Raw genomic sequence first — 15,169 nt, 5'->3', positions numbered from 1 at the left:
GAGATCGACAAGATCGTCTCATACTAGGTTTGTTAGGCCCGGGAAAGTCAGCCCAGCAAGTGAATGGTGACGTCGGGAGAGCTTATAAACTCGTTGACCTGGACTTATTGTACACAATGCGCCCAAGTCGGAAACAGAATCAGCACGACATATATATGGTTCAGCTGAGGGTGCCGCTCTGGGCTCGATGGCAACTGGACTCAAACCTTGTGAGGCGACTCCATATCTCGAGACAAGCAACTTTATAGCTTCTGAATTGTCAAATCCTCGCGTCGCTCTCTAGTCCCAGCTCGGGGGCATCATGCGGTCGTGTTGCACCTGCTGCCTGCGTGTCTCTGCTCGCTGTGCTGCAGACGCTTGAGCTGACCTTGAATGCAGCTAGGCAGGCGCCCAATAGGCGCGCGAGCATCTGAGCGACCGACAAGAATTGAGCACCCCTTGTTGCACAGCCGTTTACAACATCATGTCGATCTGAATGTCACTTGATAGGGCGATCACGATGAGGCTACTCTACACCACAACTGGGAGATTCATTGAAGTGGCAGGCCATCACATTATTCGCTACGCCATCTCACGCATACCTGGGACTTGCGTGGGGAGCGGATTGACGAGGAAGGCAAAGATCTTCAGCCTCGAACGGCATATCCGTTCAGGTTCAATCCTCAAGCCGCGGTATCGATGGCGTCCGGTCAGCCGCGTCTGGATCCCCTCGGCGAAGAAGTCTGATCTGCACCGATTCAAGCTCGTCACCTAGGTTCGGCGCAAACCCCTCGCACGGGAACGCGAGAGGGGTTTGTATCAAAGTCCGACTTGATCAAAGGGTCTGGAGGATGATCGATCATTAGAATCAATTTGTAATCAGATAAGAACCAGAGTAAATGTGAATGTTTATGTCCAGTAACAAACGTGGTGCATTATGGATCGCGAGCCGAACGGGTGCTCAAGTCCACTGGTTGGGCTGCTGTCTACGGTACGCCTAGTCTCAATTGTGCATGTTCGAGCAGTCCGGTGCGCCGCTGAACGTCCTATTGACAACGCGGCGGCGGCGGCGCAAAACTACTCACGATTCCCCCCGTCCATCTACGCCACCATCTCCTTCTCCACTGGACTATCATACCCCTGCTCTCGTTGACGCGACCCCTCCCGTAGCTCGGCACGGAGGCATGCTCCGAATGGAGCTCGGACATCGTAGACGGCGGAGAGGAGCAAGGCTCTCCGTACAACACTGCGCGGCTGACTGTTTACAAAATGTCTTATGTTACTTTGATTCCCCGCTTAACTGATTTCTTATCGGATTGTTATCCATCATCAGTAACGGGCCGTCGTCCAGACCCTTTTGAATATCCGGACTTTGATACAAGACCGTCCACGCTGACACGCGGACGGTCTTGGTCGAGACTAGTCGACTGCCCGCGACATTGCCGGTCGAGAGGGTTATGCTTTGGACAATTCGACACCGCCACGACTGCAGATCCCAGCGGATTGGTGGGACCCGGCTTGCTATGCACGAGGTACTGTTTTGGAGAAGATTGTGAAAATATCAGTGGCAATTCTAGAGCATCTGTTCGCCGGGTGTTGCACTCGATCGAAGAAGTGATAGATAGGGACAGCTCGCAGGCTTCTCCGCAGGTCCTCAGAGCAGCACATATATGAACGCCAGTAGCCAGTCAACGCCCTCTCAGCTTTCGTTTCTCGTTCAAGCCCTACACTTGAAGCTCATCTCACACTGGAATGTTCACCGGAACCGAGGAAAGTATCGCGACAGGAACGACCGGGTACACATGCTGTCAGTGACGTGACGACACCAGCATTCATTGAGACTGACCGCCAGATTAGCAGTTGCGGCTCTCACGTGTTTGTCGTGGGACATCATCACTTCTCTCGCGGACGAAGTGAGTACTGGCAAGTGCGATATGGATTTACAGGATATTTGTTGAGGAGAGATAACCAGGTACAGTTGCTTTGGGAGTAAGTCAACAACCGTTGCTAGCCTGTCCAAACGAAGCAGAGACTTGCCATACAATCAGGAAGCCAAACGGATGGTTCAGATGGCTATACATATTCATCCGATACTTTCCCCTAGCTGTTGAAGCGTAAGCACATCTTTCCCCTAGGATCGTATCGACAATGGCACACAGCTCACCAACTGGCCGGCACAGCACGTTGACCGGATTGTTCGCTCAGACTGGTCTGCAGACGCACCGGCCCTGGAGGATCTGCGACATCGAGGTCACTGTCGAAGGCGTCCTACTCGAGCTCGTCTTACTGAGCGTCCAGGTAATCCTGCTAGTACGAGGTGCGTATCTTGCCCGTTGTGAATCGACATCCTCGCGCCCGGTCCAAAGAGACTTGGCGCTGATGAAGACGGAAATAGTATATATCCTGTATAACAGGCGAAAAGTTGTTCTGGTCGTGCTCCTCGCTTGCTGGCAGCAAGCGTAGGAGCGATGGCATTCAGCATGAACATGGCATCCGGACGGTTTGAATACGACGGACACTGTCTTGTGACGGCGAGTCCCAAGGTTATGCTGGTGGTATGGTATGGCAACAAGTCCGTTGTGGCGATATATGTATTGACATGATCTCGTGAAGGCTGTCGCCGACAGTATTCGAAGCAGTGCTCTTTGCGATGACTATCGCGAAGTTCAAACAAAGCCGCGGAGAGGGACTTGGCCGGAGACCGATACTGGATACAATCGTGCGGGACGGAACCTGGGCGTTCTTGGTCGGAATTGGTGAGCTTCAGATAAGGCTCATGTCACAGAAGTACTGACAATATTCGCAGCGGTTATGGTGTTGAACACCTTGGTCTACACGTCCGCGGCGAGGAATGCGCTTTCCGGAGCTGCATATTTGTACGTTCTGCTTCGTGCAACACCGCTAACTCCGACACTGAGGATTGATGACAAGTTGGACATTGTCGGCTCTGTCATACGTGGTGAGTGCATAACTTCATAGATTAGGCAGATTGTCTTACTGGTCAGTGATTACCGCTAGGGTTCCCACGTACTGCTCGACCTGAGGCGGTTAGGCAGTGAACGCGATACGGTGTGGGCGGATAATTCGATGTTCACAACCATTTACATCAGCGAAATAAGTGATATAGCAGAAAGGGATAGCATCCCGTGTTGACATCAGGCCGCGATGTACACTGTCAAAGACGTGTATTCAGAATGGGTCGAAAAGAGTTTGAGATGAACGAATCGTACCAAGATTGCTTCGTAGACTAATCAAGCCTTTCTGGTATGCCTTCGAAGTTTTCATCCGGCGTCCAACTTTCTAGAGGCCGGCCGTTGTACCACAACCTTGGTCGTCCCTCCTCGGACTCCCGAAGACGCTCCCATCGGGCCTCTACGGTGTCCCGGAGCAAGCCGCTCGCTCCGTTCAAAGCTGGATTGAAGACAAGAGCGCCCAGAGGACTGCTTCCGGACTCCACGTTTGATACAGACACGGGGGCATTAGGAAGATACAAGAGAACAAGAGGTAAAGGCGACGAGTACGCTTGAAGAAGAGATGCCTTCGTGAACGGCGAAGTGGAGGCGAATACGCCCACGGCGGCATTCCTGGAGAGACCTGTGACGGATCCACCTGATTCGCCCGCTGTCTGTGATAGGCAGTTGCGTAAGATAGTGCCTTCGAACTCGCGTACGTAGCGTGGTCCAATTTTCTTCTCTTCGGCCTTGCACTGGGCGAAGATGCGGAGCGGCGTGCGGGCTGGCCTGTTCTCCACAGGGTTTGATGAGTCCTGGTACGCTGCATGGCTCAGACATTCGTGTGGTAGCCACCACCAGCCCAAGAGGTCGATGCCGCCATCACCACGACCTCCAACATGGCGGCAAGAGATGGAAAGATGCTCTCGAAGGATGCCAATGGTGCGGGATTCGAAGCTGAGGCCTTTGGCAAGCGTGGTGAGTGAGTGAGGTATGATTCCCATGCTGCTTCATATGTCCGTAGGGCGATAGGAAGGCGGAGACCTTCGCGGCGAACAAGAAGACGGAAGCAAAGTGAGAAGAGATGATAGACGCTCATATTCGCCGCCACAGAACACGCGAATATGTGATCGTCGATCTGTGGCCGGCGCTAGAGAAACGCCTGAGGATCGCGCGTGTAGTCCCTCTCTCGCCCCCTGCCCTCGCCTTTTTCTTGCCCTTTATCCCCCATTTACGACCTGCATATACCCTCACATTTATTCCCTCGTCTTGGTTTTGGACTCATCTGATTCTTGCGCGCCCAGCTCGCCTTCTCAACGTGTCGAACGCGACCGCGACGCGCTTAGCTGGCAGGCGACGCCATAATGACCGCTGAAGACAGCTTGGTTCCTTCCCGCAGCGCGTCGTCGCTCTCGCTCTCCTCACAGGTACGCTCATGTTGCTTATTAGACTTTGCTCTGTGGCGGTGTCTGTCGAGGTTGAGCGTGGAAGATCTGTGGTGGTGGTGGGAACTACACGCGTCCATACTATCCTCGTATCAACTGCGCACTCGAGAAGCTTGGTGCATACTAGAATACATTTCGTGCGCGCACCGTGCTAGCCTTCTCTATCTCCCTGTCTTGCGCGTCTTGTCTATGTGTCATACCCTTTGAAGCGGTTTGGTGTTCAACGCAATAGGTGCGGTGCTCGCTACTGCGCTAGAGGACCTACTCGGTCTGGGCTGCTACACAGATTCGTTGGTATTCCTGTCCAACGCAATTGCATTCCACGGGTATGCGAGGGTCAACATGCCACGTTTTGCTCGCGATTGCCTGCAACAGAAATGCTCGCTAGAATGGGCTTCTCGAGTTTTCAGTTGGAGGTCGTTTGGGCGTTGGGAAATGTATTTGCCTCCACGTGTAAAGTTCGAGTTTATGCAAACGCCCCATATGCACAGTGGGCGTGTCGCTGACGTGATCAGAGTCTACGTAACCTCAATTCGTTTCAAGTGATGGTGGATATGCCAGAGATATGGCACATAGGAGATGTATGTAACGCGATCACCTATACCCTGCTGTGGATAGCTGTAGTGGTGTAGTAATCCGCATAAATTCATATAACGCAATGTTTTGTCTCATGTGTCGTTCAGTCATTTTCATATATACACAGGAGCTAACACGCTGTTAACCGTAGAGTACACACTACACGGACTACTTCGGCGAGAACGACATATCTTCCCTCATAGCCCAATATCCAGGCGGTAAGAGCGGTGCCTTTGCTCATGAATTTGTACTGAAACCTCACAGATGATGGTGACAATGACTTCGGCGACGTCACAATGGACACCAGCTACGCAGATACACTGCTTGGAACCCAAGCTGTGGAGCAAGTTCAAGTGGGTAGTAAGCGGAAGCGCTCAGGAGACGACGACGCGGACACTTCAGAACGGCCTAGGAAAAGCTCCAATGCTACGCAAGGTTCGGGACCTCGTGTACATGGTCGAAACTCTTCAGCCACGGTTGTTGATGGTGTAGATGTAGGCGCCAGTGTCAGGCGCACTGACACCGACTCGACGGCAGTCTCGTCCAACGCAGGCTCTCAAAAGACATCTTCGAATGGTGCTAGCAACCCTCTCTCGCGCACCAAGGCCATACTTGTGGACTCGCCGCGCAGCCGAAGCTATCCTGCTGGAACGCCTTCGTCTCGTGGCAATTCTGGGTCCGCCACTCTGACGACACGGGTTCCCTCCTCCAAACCTACTGCCCCTACTGGGTTTACATCATCTTCCGAAGTGACAGTCACGTCCGATTTGGGTGCCTCCCTCGGGCTTGCTCGGCCTTCTGCTTCGTCTATGTCGCCGGAAGACGCCGCCCCTCCTGTGGCGACACTGGTCCCACAAGCTTCCGACGTACAGGCCACAGACTTCCAAGCACCCAAGCCGGTGGTAGTTGCCCATCCGCAACGCTTGGTGGGCTTCCTCTCTCCGCTTCCTTGGGGCGTCCAATGGGAGATCGCCCGCTACGTGAACACTGGTTTCGACTATAGCAGGTTCACCATCTCGAAGCTGAAAGAGCTCAAGAACATGGGCAAGAATTCCCTCGCCGCTCCTGAGGTGACGAAGTACGTCAGGCAGGAAAGGAAAGCCAGTGCGGCCGAAGGAGATGTGCACGACGTCCCGCACGACGAGGATGGTGACGACGCTTCGGATGAGTTTGCGGACGCCTACTCCCGTGAGCAGTCCGCCAGGGTGCGTGCATCCTTGACGAGGAAGTGTGAGATCAATGCTGACCTCCTTCGTCTTTACAGCTTCCGTGGGACGAGCTCGATAGAGAAGACGAGATCCTTCCCAACCATCAGTACGGAGGGCTCGGATGCAACGAGCACGAAGCCTACAACGAGTCCGACCCCGACTGGTACGGTGGCAAAGTGCACTTCACCGCTAAAGTCGTCGTCGCAAAAGACCGCCGCCCCAGCGAGTTCCGATTCATCCTCGAGCGCCCCGCTCTAGGGTCCTCGAACAGGCTCATGCGGCGCTTTGGGTCACGGCGGTTTATCCGTGCGCGCATTCAGAAGGATGCGCTGAATCAGAAGGGGAACGATCTCGCGGAGTACTTCCGACGGCCTTTCGTTATCGGTGGCGCGGTGTTCCGCGCATTCTTTGCGAAGGAACAAAACGTGTTCTTGGTGCGGACGAACGAGGCTGCCATCGGGTCGGGAGAGGATGTACGGATATCGACGCCTGACTCGAGTGCGGCGACGGAGATGTCCTTCATGCAGTTCATCGAGTGGCATAACTCTCTGTTGCTAAATTCCGATCAGGTACGTCTATTGTCCGTTTCCTCTACTCAGTAAGCTGAATCAGATACAGACAATGGCCAAATGGGCGGCGCGCTTCGCACTGCCCTTGTCGAATTCCATGCCGGGTCTCCGTCTCAAACATGACAACGTGAAGTTCGTAGATGATATCAGTACGTACCTCAGTGCGCTTTGAGACCTCAGACATTGAATACCTCAAAACTTACCACTCATCGCGGGCCCTGCAGTTTGCGACGCATTCGAAGGCAAGGGCAAGCCCCCAAGTGAGATGCAAATGACAGACGGCTGCGGCTTCGCGAATCGTGCTGTCATGCGCATGTTGCACGACAAATTCCCTGCTTGGCAAGACGAGCCGACGGCCATTCAGTGCCGCATCGGAGGTGCGAAGGGCCTGCTACTCGTGCGACACGACTTGTCTCCCGAGGAGGAGATCGAACCAACGATCTGGCTGCGCCCATCCCAGACGAAGATCAGATACTCCTCGCTCCCGTTGGAACAGTGCATACTCCCCTCCGACACAGACCCGGCGAAGCTTACGCTTGACGTTCTTCGCGCATCGCGTATGAAGTGTCCCGCGCGTCTGTCGACCGAGACGATTACGAATTTCGCGGAGAACGACGTGCCGTACGAATGCTTCAGCAAACTTTTCCAGATCAACCTCGAGGACCGCGTGAATGCGTTGCTGAAGTGGGAGCCAGCTGACACCAACGGGAGCGCGGATACGCCCCAGCCTGACGCCTCTGCGATGAAGCTTTTGTGGGATGCACTCGCGCGTGAGGGCGGGGTCGTCGCTGCGCGCTTGGCGCGCGTCGATTCGGGTAGGGCGCGCATCTCCGGATATGTCGCAGACGACCAGGAGGACGAATTCGATGACGAGGACGGGCTCTCGCAGCTCGACACCGCTTTGCGCCAGCAAAGCAGCGCATGGTGGGAGGACCCCATAAGCGGGTCACCGTCAAGCCTAGAGGAGACGTGCATGACGCTCATCGACTCCGGATTCAGGCCGGATGATTGTGCGGTTTTGGGTGCGAAGCTGAGGGAGGTGGCGAAGAAGGTGGTGAAGACGTTCCAGACGAAGTACCGTTTCGCGGTCCCGATGTCCTGTTCGGCATTCATCGTCCCAGGTAGTAGTCCTCATCCACGAAGTAGTCTAATGGAAGGGGTCTCTAATGGTCGCACCTCCTTTTTAGACCCTTATGGTGTCTTGAAGGCAAACGAAGTCCACGTTCGCAGCTCAAGACGTAATTTGCCCGATCATCAGGGCAGGCTCACCGACCTTGTCTTGGGGGACGTTTTAGTACGCCTCAGTGCCACAGCTGGCTTCTCGCGAACGACAGCTAATGCCCTGCTTGTTGAAGGTCACACGACACCCCTGTAAGGTTCCCAGTGACGTCCAGAAGGTACGTATGGTCGCATGCCGGACTTTTTGAGAAAGTACCATCTAACTACGTACCTAGGTCAAAGCTGTGTTCCACGAACGGCTGCGACACTACTGCGATGTCATCGTTGTATCGACAGAGAGCCAGACGTTCCGGGGAGAGCCTCTCAATCGCCATCTCGCTAGTTTGACGGGAGGAGGTTGGTCTTACTATGATAGTGTGCTTGACATTCCCTGACCGTTATGTTGTAGGGGACTACGACGGGGATACCATGGAAGTCTTCTGGGATCCAGATATAGTCAACGCGTTTCATATTCCTGATCCGCGTGTTTTCGCTGTCGAGCCGCCGATGGTGAGAGCCTGCCTCCAGAAGAACACGGCTATGGTCACAGAATACCTGTCACAAATCCCGTCTACGGCGTCGGAAGAGTTCAAGATTTACTCCCTACAGAAGTATCTACTAGGAGCACTCCAGGATAAATCGCTCGTGGGCCAGTATTCGACGTGGTGGGAGAATAGCACGTATGCGAATGGGTATAATCATTCTGACACTATCTTCCTCGCATACATGTAAGCCCATCGCTAAAGCTACCCTGGGTACTCCGCAATATACTAACAAGCTATAGGTTCTGTGCGATTCTCGACGGGTCCAAGACGGGCGTAACAGTGGTACCAGCGAAGTATAAGGAACATTGTCGAAACCAAGTCTGGCAGGCTCGCCCCCCTGCATGGAAAGAATCGGAGGAGGATCGCGAGCGCGAGGAACTGGCACGAACTTTCCGGCGGCAAGTGCAACGACCAGATACGCTGCCCAGATTTATCATGGACCGCCTCCGCGCTTGTGTGGACCTTGCTTGTACCACACAACGCCGAATCATTGAGAAACGGCTTCCCCCGGACTTCATCCCTCCCAGGGATGACGCCCTCGCCCGTCCATGGGAAGAAGCCTGTTCCCGTGCAGAGGAGCTCGCCGCCAGAGGCTGCAACCTCATGAGAGAGGAGCTGGATGCGATCAAGGCGCACGTGAAGGCCATGTACACCAGGGGCAAGGAGATGCTTCACGCCGCGGCTAGAGAGCAGAAAACCGGACATTTTACCGAGCTCCCCATCGAGAAGCGACAGGATGCCCTACGCAAACTGTCTCGAGAGTTCCATTCGAGGCCGCCCAAGCTACTTTTCTTCGACGCAGCGTCGGCGCGCCGGGTCAAGTCCTCGTACGCATATATCTACGACTACGAGCACTCGCGTGGGAAATGGAGTCGCTTTCCGTGGAACGTCGGAACGCGGGCGCTCTGTGAGATCAAGGCGGAGGCGTTGGGATACCCGAAGACCATCGCAGCGGAATTCTACTCATGGATGGCGATTAGCCCCGCTTATATACGGAAATATTCTCAGGTCTAATTAGATTTCTCGTCTGCCATTTGTTGTGAACATCTATCCTCGTGTATTTCGGTGCTTCTTGGAGTCTCCTCTACATCGTTGTTGTATTGCTTTCTTCGCTTTTGCTGTCTGTTATAGTCCCTGTACATAGCTCTCACATCGTTCATGTTGCCATCGCTCTGATCTCTATCGTGTCACTCAAGTTGTGCGTCAGGATGCGAAATCGCCCGCAGATTGATCGTCCAGGGTGTGCTACTCGGTACTTCCACCAACAATGAGGATCTCAAGCTGAAAGACGTCGTTCATCGTGACCTAAAGTCACGTAATTCAACAAATTGTGAAGGGGGTATCAATGTAAACGCGTGCAACTATGAAGCTTGTAGCCTCCGCGGCCAGCGCAAATCGTACAGCGCGTCGTGGCAATCCCTAGTCATCGCGCTATGGGGTCATTATGGTTCCTCCGTCCTTTCGCCCTCCGCTGGAGACGCCTTCTCCGTCTTGGTCTCCTCACCCTCCTTTCCTTCCTCCTTTTGCGCGGTCTCAGCCTCGGGAGCAGAGGCAGGCTTTTCATTGACGACGCCCACAACCGTGGACGATACGTCAGACTCCTCGTCCGAAGACTCTTCCTCTTCTTCGCCACTATCTTCCTCTTCAGCCTCTTCCTCCTCCTCTTCCTCCTCCTCATGCTCTGCGGAAGTTGCTCCAGTGGGCTCTGCTTCGGCAGCCGTTGCCTCGGCGGCTGGTGCGCTAGCAGATTCCTCCGTTTGAGGCTGAGGCTCCTCGTGCGCCTCCCCCGAGGCACTCTCTTGTGCATGAGTTTCCTCGGTGGCTTCCTCCTCTCCAAGAGCAGACTGAGCCTGCGCCGGATCAGCGGTTTGAGGGGCGCCCGGCTCCTCCGTTTGCGAAGACGGCTCCTCTGCGGCCTCGTTTTGGTGCTCAGGCTCCGCCTTCTCTACAGGCGCCTCGACGTCCGCCTGGCTAGCCTCTTCCTCGCGTTCCTCCTCCTGTTCCTCCGGCCCATGTGGAGAGCTCTCATCCACGGGCGAGGCCGTCGTCGCAACGTCAGCAGCGGCGGACGTCGGGATATCAGCCCCGACCGCGGCCGCCGCCCGCTCGGCCTCTATCTCCCTGTCGATGTCGACCTCGGACAGGTCTCCCTTCGCGAGCTCCTCCGCGACGCTGAACGCCTCGCTGTACACCATCGTGTCCGTCCTGTTCCGCCCGAACTTGCGCGGGCTCTCGTTCCGCCGCGCGCTGGGGGGGGCAGGCGACGACCGGTCGTCCAGCCTCTCCCTGCCCACGTGCCTGTCCGACAGCGACCACTCGTTGGGGTCCCCGTGCGCCCCGGCGGAGAGGTCGCGGCGGGGGTCGAGGGAGGCGCCGAGGAGGCGCGGGGGCTCGACGTGGTCGGGGCGGCCGTCGTCGCCCATGGCGGAGAGGCGGGGCGGGATGACGAGGAACTCGGCGGGGACGAGGTCGAACTTGGAGGTGAGCGCGAGGAAGCGGGCGTAGAGGGAGGACTCGGCCTCGGCCTGCTCGAACGCTTCGCGATGGTGGAAGTAGGCATGGGCGAAGATGCGGCCGAGGCGGCGGGCGAGGGAGGAGAAGTGACGGTGAGACGAGGGGGGGACGGAGAGGCTGGGAGGGCGCTGTGGTTAGGATGGCGCATGGGGATGGATGGGGAGACGTACCGAGAGGGGAAGGCGCGGGGGGAGTTGAGGAGCGCGGTTGCGCTGTCTAGGGTGTGCAGGATGTAGTCTATGGCACAACATTGCTACAGGCCGTGCTGAGTATATCAATAAAACGTCTGTGATGCAGAAGCCATCTGCGTACCTCCATGGCGCCCTCGTTCCCGTGGGCAACACACAAGTACAACCACTCCCCAGCTTTCATCTCGGGGCAGGTACTTCGCGTGCATTCTTGCTGAAGCATGGTTATGAGAGGGTGAGAGAGGTCTTGGGCCAGTCGTCTGACGATTCTCGCGTTAGTAAGTGGTCGCATACGCGAAGTATCAGGATACTTACCGGAGTTGTTCATACACCCAACATGCCTCGTCAACGTTCACGCCCGCGCTACCATCCCTCTCGCCGTCCTTTTCCTCCTTTCCATCTCCCCCGTCTTGGCTGTCGTTTGCGCTTCTCCCCGGTATAGAGACGATCCGGTCTACGTCATGCACATCAAGGCGAATGAGGAGGGAGATGTACTCCTGCAGCTGGAAGGCGCTGTCGAGGGCAGAGAGGGGAGGTAATGACTTGACTGGATAAAAGGAAGAGATACGAGAGCCTTTGAGCGGACGTTGGATGACGACCGTCATCGTTATAACGTTTAGCAAGGATAGTGAGGTCGCCAACGCTGCTAGTGAGCGGGACGTTGAGTGGTCGACGCTCGTCCGAGCCAGGCGCGCGTACTTGCACCCGTGGGACACACCTGCCATTCTCGGTCATTATAGCGAGTTATGTACTTAGCTGGCGAGTATTGCTGCTACATCCCTGCCTTCTTCCACCAGCCTCATCAGACCATGTCGTACACATTTGTGCCATGTACGCTATGTTATGTGTCGAAGCCTGCTCGTTCTACCAACCTGTTAGGTTGTAAGTACGTACCGCTACTTTGAGATTAGCGCTTCCCGATCAGGATCTGCCAGTGCGGGAGATGCAGTCCCAGTGTCGATTGATGCCATATCCCGCAACAACTCTTCTCCCGCTCGTCTCCCTCATCCTACTTTTTGCCTCCCTGTTCACCATGACTCGATGCACTCTTTCTTCCCGTACTGACCGCGGAGTAGGGCGTTTGAGCTCAGGTCTCACATTAGACAGGTGCGTGCCCTTTCGAGATTGCGTTCCGCCGCGGAGCCCCGGCTGAGTTTATCCATTCGTCCGCGTCTGATATGTACTCCTCAGCTTCCCTGACTCAAGTCGCTCATCCTCCCATCCGGACAACTTTGCCACAGTCCGATTTACCGGATGGCCGACGATCATAAGTTTCCGGTCGCGGACGTAGAGAAGGATAGTTCTTCAGTACACGACTACACCTACGCACAACGTGATTGGCACTATTCGCACCGGTGGACGCGGAGGGCTTTGCAATGGGGACTGGAAACAAGAGGTACGTCATTGAATATACGCCTCTTTAGCTCGTATATACTAATGTCGTCCCAAAGGTATCACCCCGGTAGCCGAGCGTGAACGTATAGACACCCAGTATAGCAAAATTTTCTTCATCTGGTTGTCTGCCAACTTCAATATCTTATCGTGCGTCCCTCCGCCTCGCACTTCTCAACGAGGGGCTGACATCGTTGTTGTAGGTTTTCAGCAGGCACCCTGGGGCCTGTAATCTTCGGTCTGGGTCTCCGAGACTCGTGTCTAGTGATACTGTTTTTCAATCTCTTGTGCAGCGCTCTCCCAGCCTATCTGTGAGTTGGTATCGTCAATGTCAGATCAACGACTTAATCGTTCTGTCAGATCAACATGGGGTCCAAAACTGGGATTACGCCAGATGTGTCAAGCTCGTTACAGCTTTGGGTACGCCTCCTTGCTTCCTACGACGAGGCATTCATTGACGCCAAGCCTGCAGGTACTTCGGTGTCATCGTCCCGAGTGTATTCAACTGTTGTTCTATGATGGGCTTCTGTATCCTTAACTGTATCCTCGGCGGCCAGACATTAGCCAGCATCACCGATGGTCGCCTAAGCTGGAGGTGCGCACCCTAATATGTCAATCCCGAGAGGGTCCGGACTAATTCATCCTGAAGCGTCGGAATTGTCGTCGTTGCTGTCATATCTTTATTGGTAAGACCATACTCTATATGAGATCGTGTCGTCAGTTGAACGTGTCGGACAGGTTTCTTTCTGCGGCTATCGAGTCCTCAACTGGTACGAACGGCTTGCATGGGTGCCAGTCCTGGTCGTATACCTTGTCGCTCTCGGCGTCGGCGGCAAGCACATCCGCAATCCGCCTCCTGCTGAGCCTGCAACCGCTCAGGCCATTCTTTCATTTGCCGGGACGATTGCTGGTTTCGTGATCACGTATGCCTCTCTTGGCTCCGACTTCACTATATATTATACGCCTTCTGTGCCCAGGTACGCGCCGCACCCGCCATTCCTTCAGAAGTGGAGCTGACCTGATGCGCGACAGTTGGACAATATTCTTGTATTCTTATCTCGGATTCAATATCCCTATCGTATGTCACGTCTATTCTCCTGCAGCCCAACCCATCTCAACATATCTCCACAGATCCTCCTGCAATGTCTCGGAGCAGCAGTGGTCCTATCTGCTCCCTCCGTCCCCGCCTGGAACGAGGGCTACGCAAACGGCAATGTTGGCGGCCTTATCGAAGCCATGCTCCAACCGACGGGCAACTTCGGAAAGTTCCTTACCGTGCTCATGGCTCTGAGTGTTACAGCAAACATCGCGCCGACGTTCTACTCTTTCAGCCTGAGCTTCCAGGTCTTCATCCCCCCGCTCGCTGTCATTCCCCGATACATGTTCTCCATCCTTGCCACGGCCATGTACGTCCTTATCTCTGGCACGCCCCATGATTCGCACGCTGACGCTTCTGATCTGACGCTTCAAAACTCAGCCTTATCCCCATCTCGATAGTCGGCGCGCACAAGTTCTACGACACGCTCACCAACTTCCTCGGGCTCATCGGCTATTGGGCGAGCGCGTTCGGCGCCGTCGTCCTCGTCGAGCACCTCCTCATCCGGCGGGGCGACTTCGCCTCGTACGACCTCCACTACTGGAACGACTGGCGCCGGCTGCCGACGGGGCTCGCTGCGCTAGGCGCGTGCCTGCTCTCGTGCGCGCTCATCATCCCGTCGATGGACCAGGTGTGGTTCGTCGGGCCGATCGCGCAACGGACGGGCGACATTGGATTTGAGCTCGCCTTCGCGTCTGCGGGGCTGTTCTACGTTCCGCTGAGGTACTTAGAGTTGAGGTTCAGGCCGCTAGTATAAAATTGGGCTGTTTGTCGTGGATAGTCTTTCTTGGTGATTAACGGGGCCCGGAGATGACAAGAACAGGCGTACAAGTTAACAGAAGTATAGAACAGTCTGTATACTGTATCCGTATCCCGCATTCCGAGAATACTGGCAAACTAAGTGTTGTCAGCGAGTTGAGCCCTGAGGCCAAGAGTCAAATACACGGTCTGGAGCGCGAAGCTGGGCTGGCTTTACTTTCTCGACGAGGCGAAGCCGAGCTCCCCTCCCACCGCTACTCGAAAAGGGCGCTTTGTCGTTCGCGTTGGGTGGTGCTCTGTGCAGAGGTGTGCGGGTCAAGACTCGACCCCTTGACCCTCTCGGCTTGACCCCGGGGTCTGACTTGGGGTCTGACCCGGGTCTGACCTTTTCGAGGGGTCAACACGTGATGCATGGTCGGCCCTCGCGTAGAATAGTCGACCGCGTACTACCGGGAGCGCGGGCAGGGCGCCTTCAAGTTGCAGGGTGAAATTGCCCACCTCGAGCGAAGGCAGATGAAGACTCAGATGCCACGATGACGACGGGATATGCTAACTATGCTACACCTTGCACCTCTCTGAGTTCTCGCTGGTTTTGGAGGTGTTTCCCAGACACGCTCCTCTGGGTCGGCATCCATCTCCATTGTGGCAAGTCTCTCGCAGCGTTCCTGAAGGCCATCGGTTTCACTCCCCCGCTTATGGATGGCCGAGACATTGGACAGTTTAAAAGAA

The 15,169-nt window shown here is 55.4% G+C and overlaps 4 protein-coding genes across 4 annotated transcripts; 2 read left to right on the top strand and 2 right to left on the bottom strand.

Moving 5' to 3' along the window:
- Nucleotides 1-2,626: 2,626 nt before the first annotated feature.
- Nucleotides 2,627-3,934, bottom strand: DICSQDRAFT_101830 (uncharacterized protein; the record flags this gene model as incomplete). The annotated part of the gene is made up of 4 exons (XM_007363448.1): nt 2,627-2,721; nt 2,775-2,926; nt 2,978-3,151; nt 3,210-3,934. One exon carries the CDS (start codon nt 3,932-3,934, stop codon nt 3,227-3,229), a length of 708 nt encoding a protein of 235 aa, XP_007363510.1. The 3' UTR covers nt 2,627-2,721; nt 2,775-2,926; nt 2,978-3,151; nt 3,210-3,226.
- Nucleotides 3,935-5,760: 1,826 nt separating this feature from the next.
- Nucleotides 5,761-9,505, top strand: DICSQDRAFT_55194 (uncharacterized protein; the record flags this gene model as incomplete). The annotated part of the gene is made up of 10 exons (XM_007363447.1): nt 5,761-6,156; nt 6,216-6,728; nt 6,778-6,877; nt 6,953-7,139; nt 7,200-7,849; nt 7,916-8,022; nt 8,084-8,125; nt 8,183-8,303; nt 8,356-8,674; nt 8,731-9,505. 10 exons carry the CDS (start codon nt 5,761-5,763, stop codon nt 9,503-9,505), a joined length of 3,210 nt encoding a protein of 1,069 aa, XP_007363509.1.
- A 238-nt stretch (nt 9,506-9,743) lies between these two features.
- On the bottom strand, nt 9,744-11,837 carry DICSQDRAFT_101826 (Mob1/phocein). Its single transcript, XM_007363446.1, has 4 exons — nt 11,509-11,837; nt 11,318-11,453; nt 11,176-11,258; nt 9,744-11,122 (listed from the first exon to the last, which is right to left on the bottom strand). The coding sequence occupies exons 1-4, from the start codon at nt 11,796-11,798 to the stop codon at nt 9,934-9,936; spliced, it is 1,698 nt and encodes a 565-aa protein (XP_007363508.1). The 5' UTR covers nt 11,799-11,837; the 3' UTR covers nt 9,744-9,933.
- A 382-nt stretch (nt 11,838-12,219) lies between these two features.
- On the top strand, nt 12,220-14,574 carry DICSQDRAFT_101824 (NCS cytosine-purine permease). The gene is made up of 11 exons (XM_007363445.1): nt 12,220-12,300; nt 12,385-12,589; nt 12,645-12,735; nt 12,789-12,896; nt 12,946-13,005; nt 13,058-13,180; nt 13,235-13,271; nt 13,324-13,562; nt 13,618-13,663; nt 13,717-13,991; nt 14,063-14,574. Exons 2-11 carry the CDS (start codon nt 12,448-12,450, stop codon nt 14,436-14,438), a joined length of 1,497 nt encoding a protein of 498 aa, XP_007363507.1. The 5' UTR covers nt 12,220-12,300; nt 12,385-12,447; the 3' UTR covers nt 14,439-14,574.
- The last annotated feature ends 595 nt before the right edge of the window (nt 14,575-15,169 follow it).

The sequence above is a fragment of the Dichomitus squalens genome (assembly GCF_000275845.1).
Source record: "Dichomitus squalens LYAD-421 SS1 unplaced genomic scaffold DICSQscaffold_6, whole genome shotgun sequence".
In the NCBI taxonomy this organism is placed as follows: Eukaryota; Fungi; Basidiomycota; class Agaricomycetes; order Polyporales; family Polyporaceae; genus Dichomitus; species Dichomitus squalens.
This window is presented reverse-complemented; position numbering and strand designations above follow the sequence as displayed.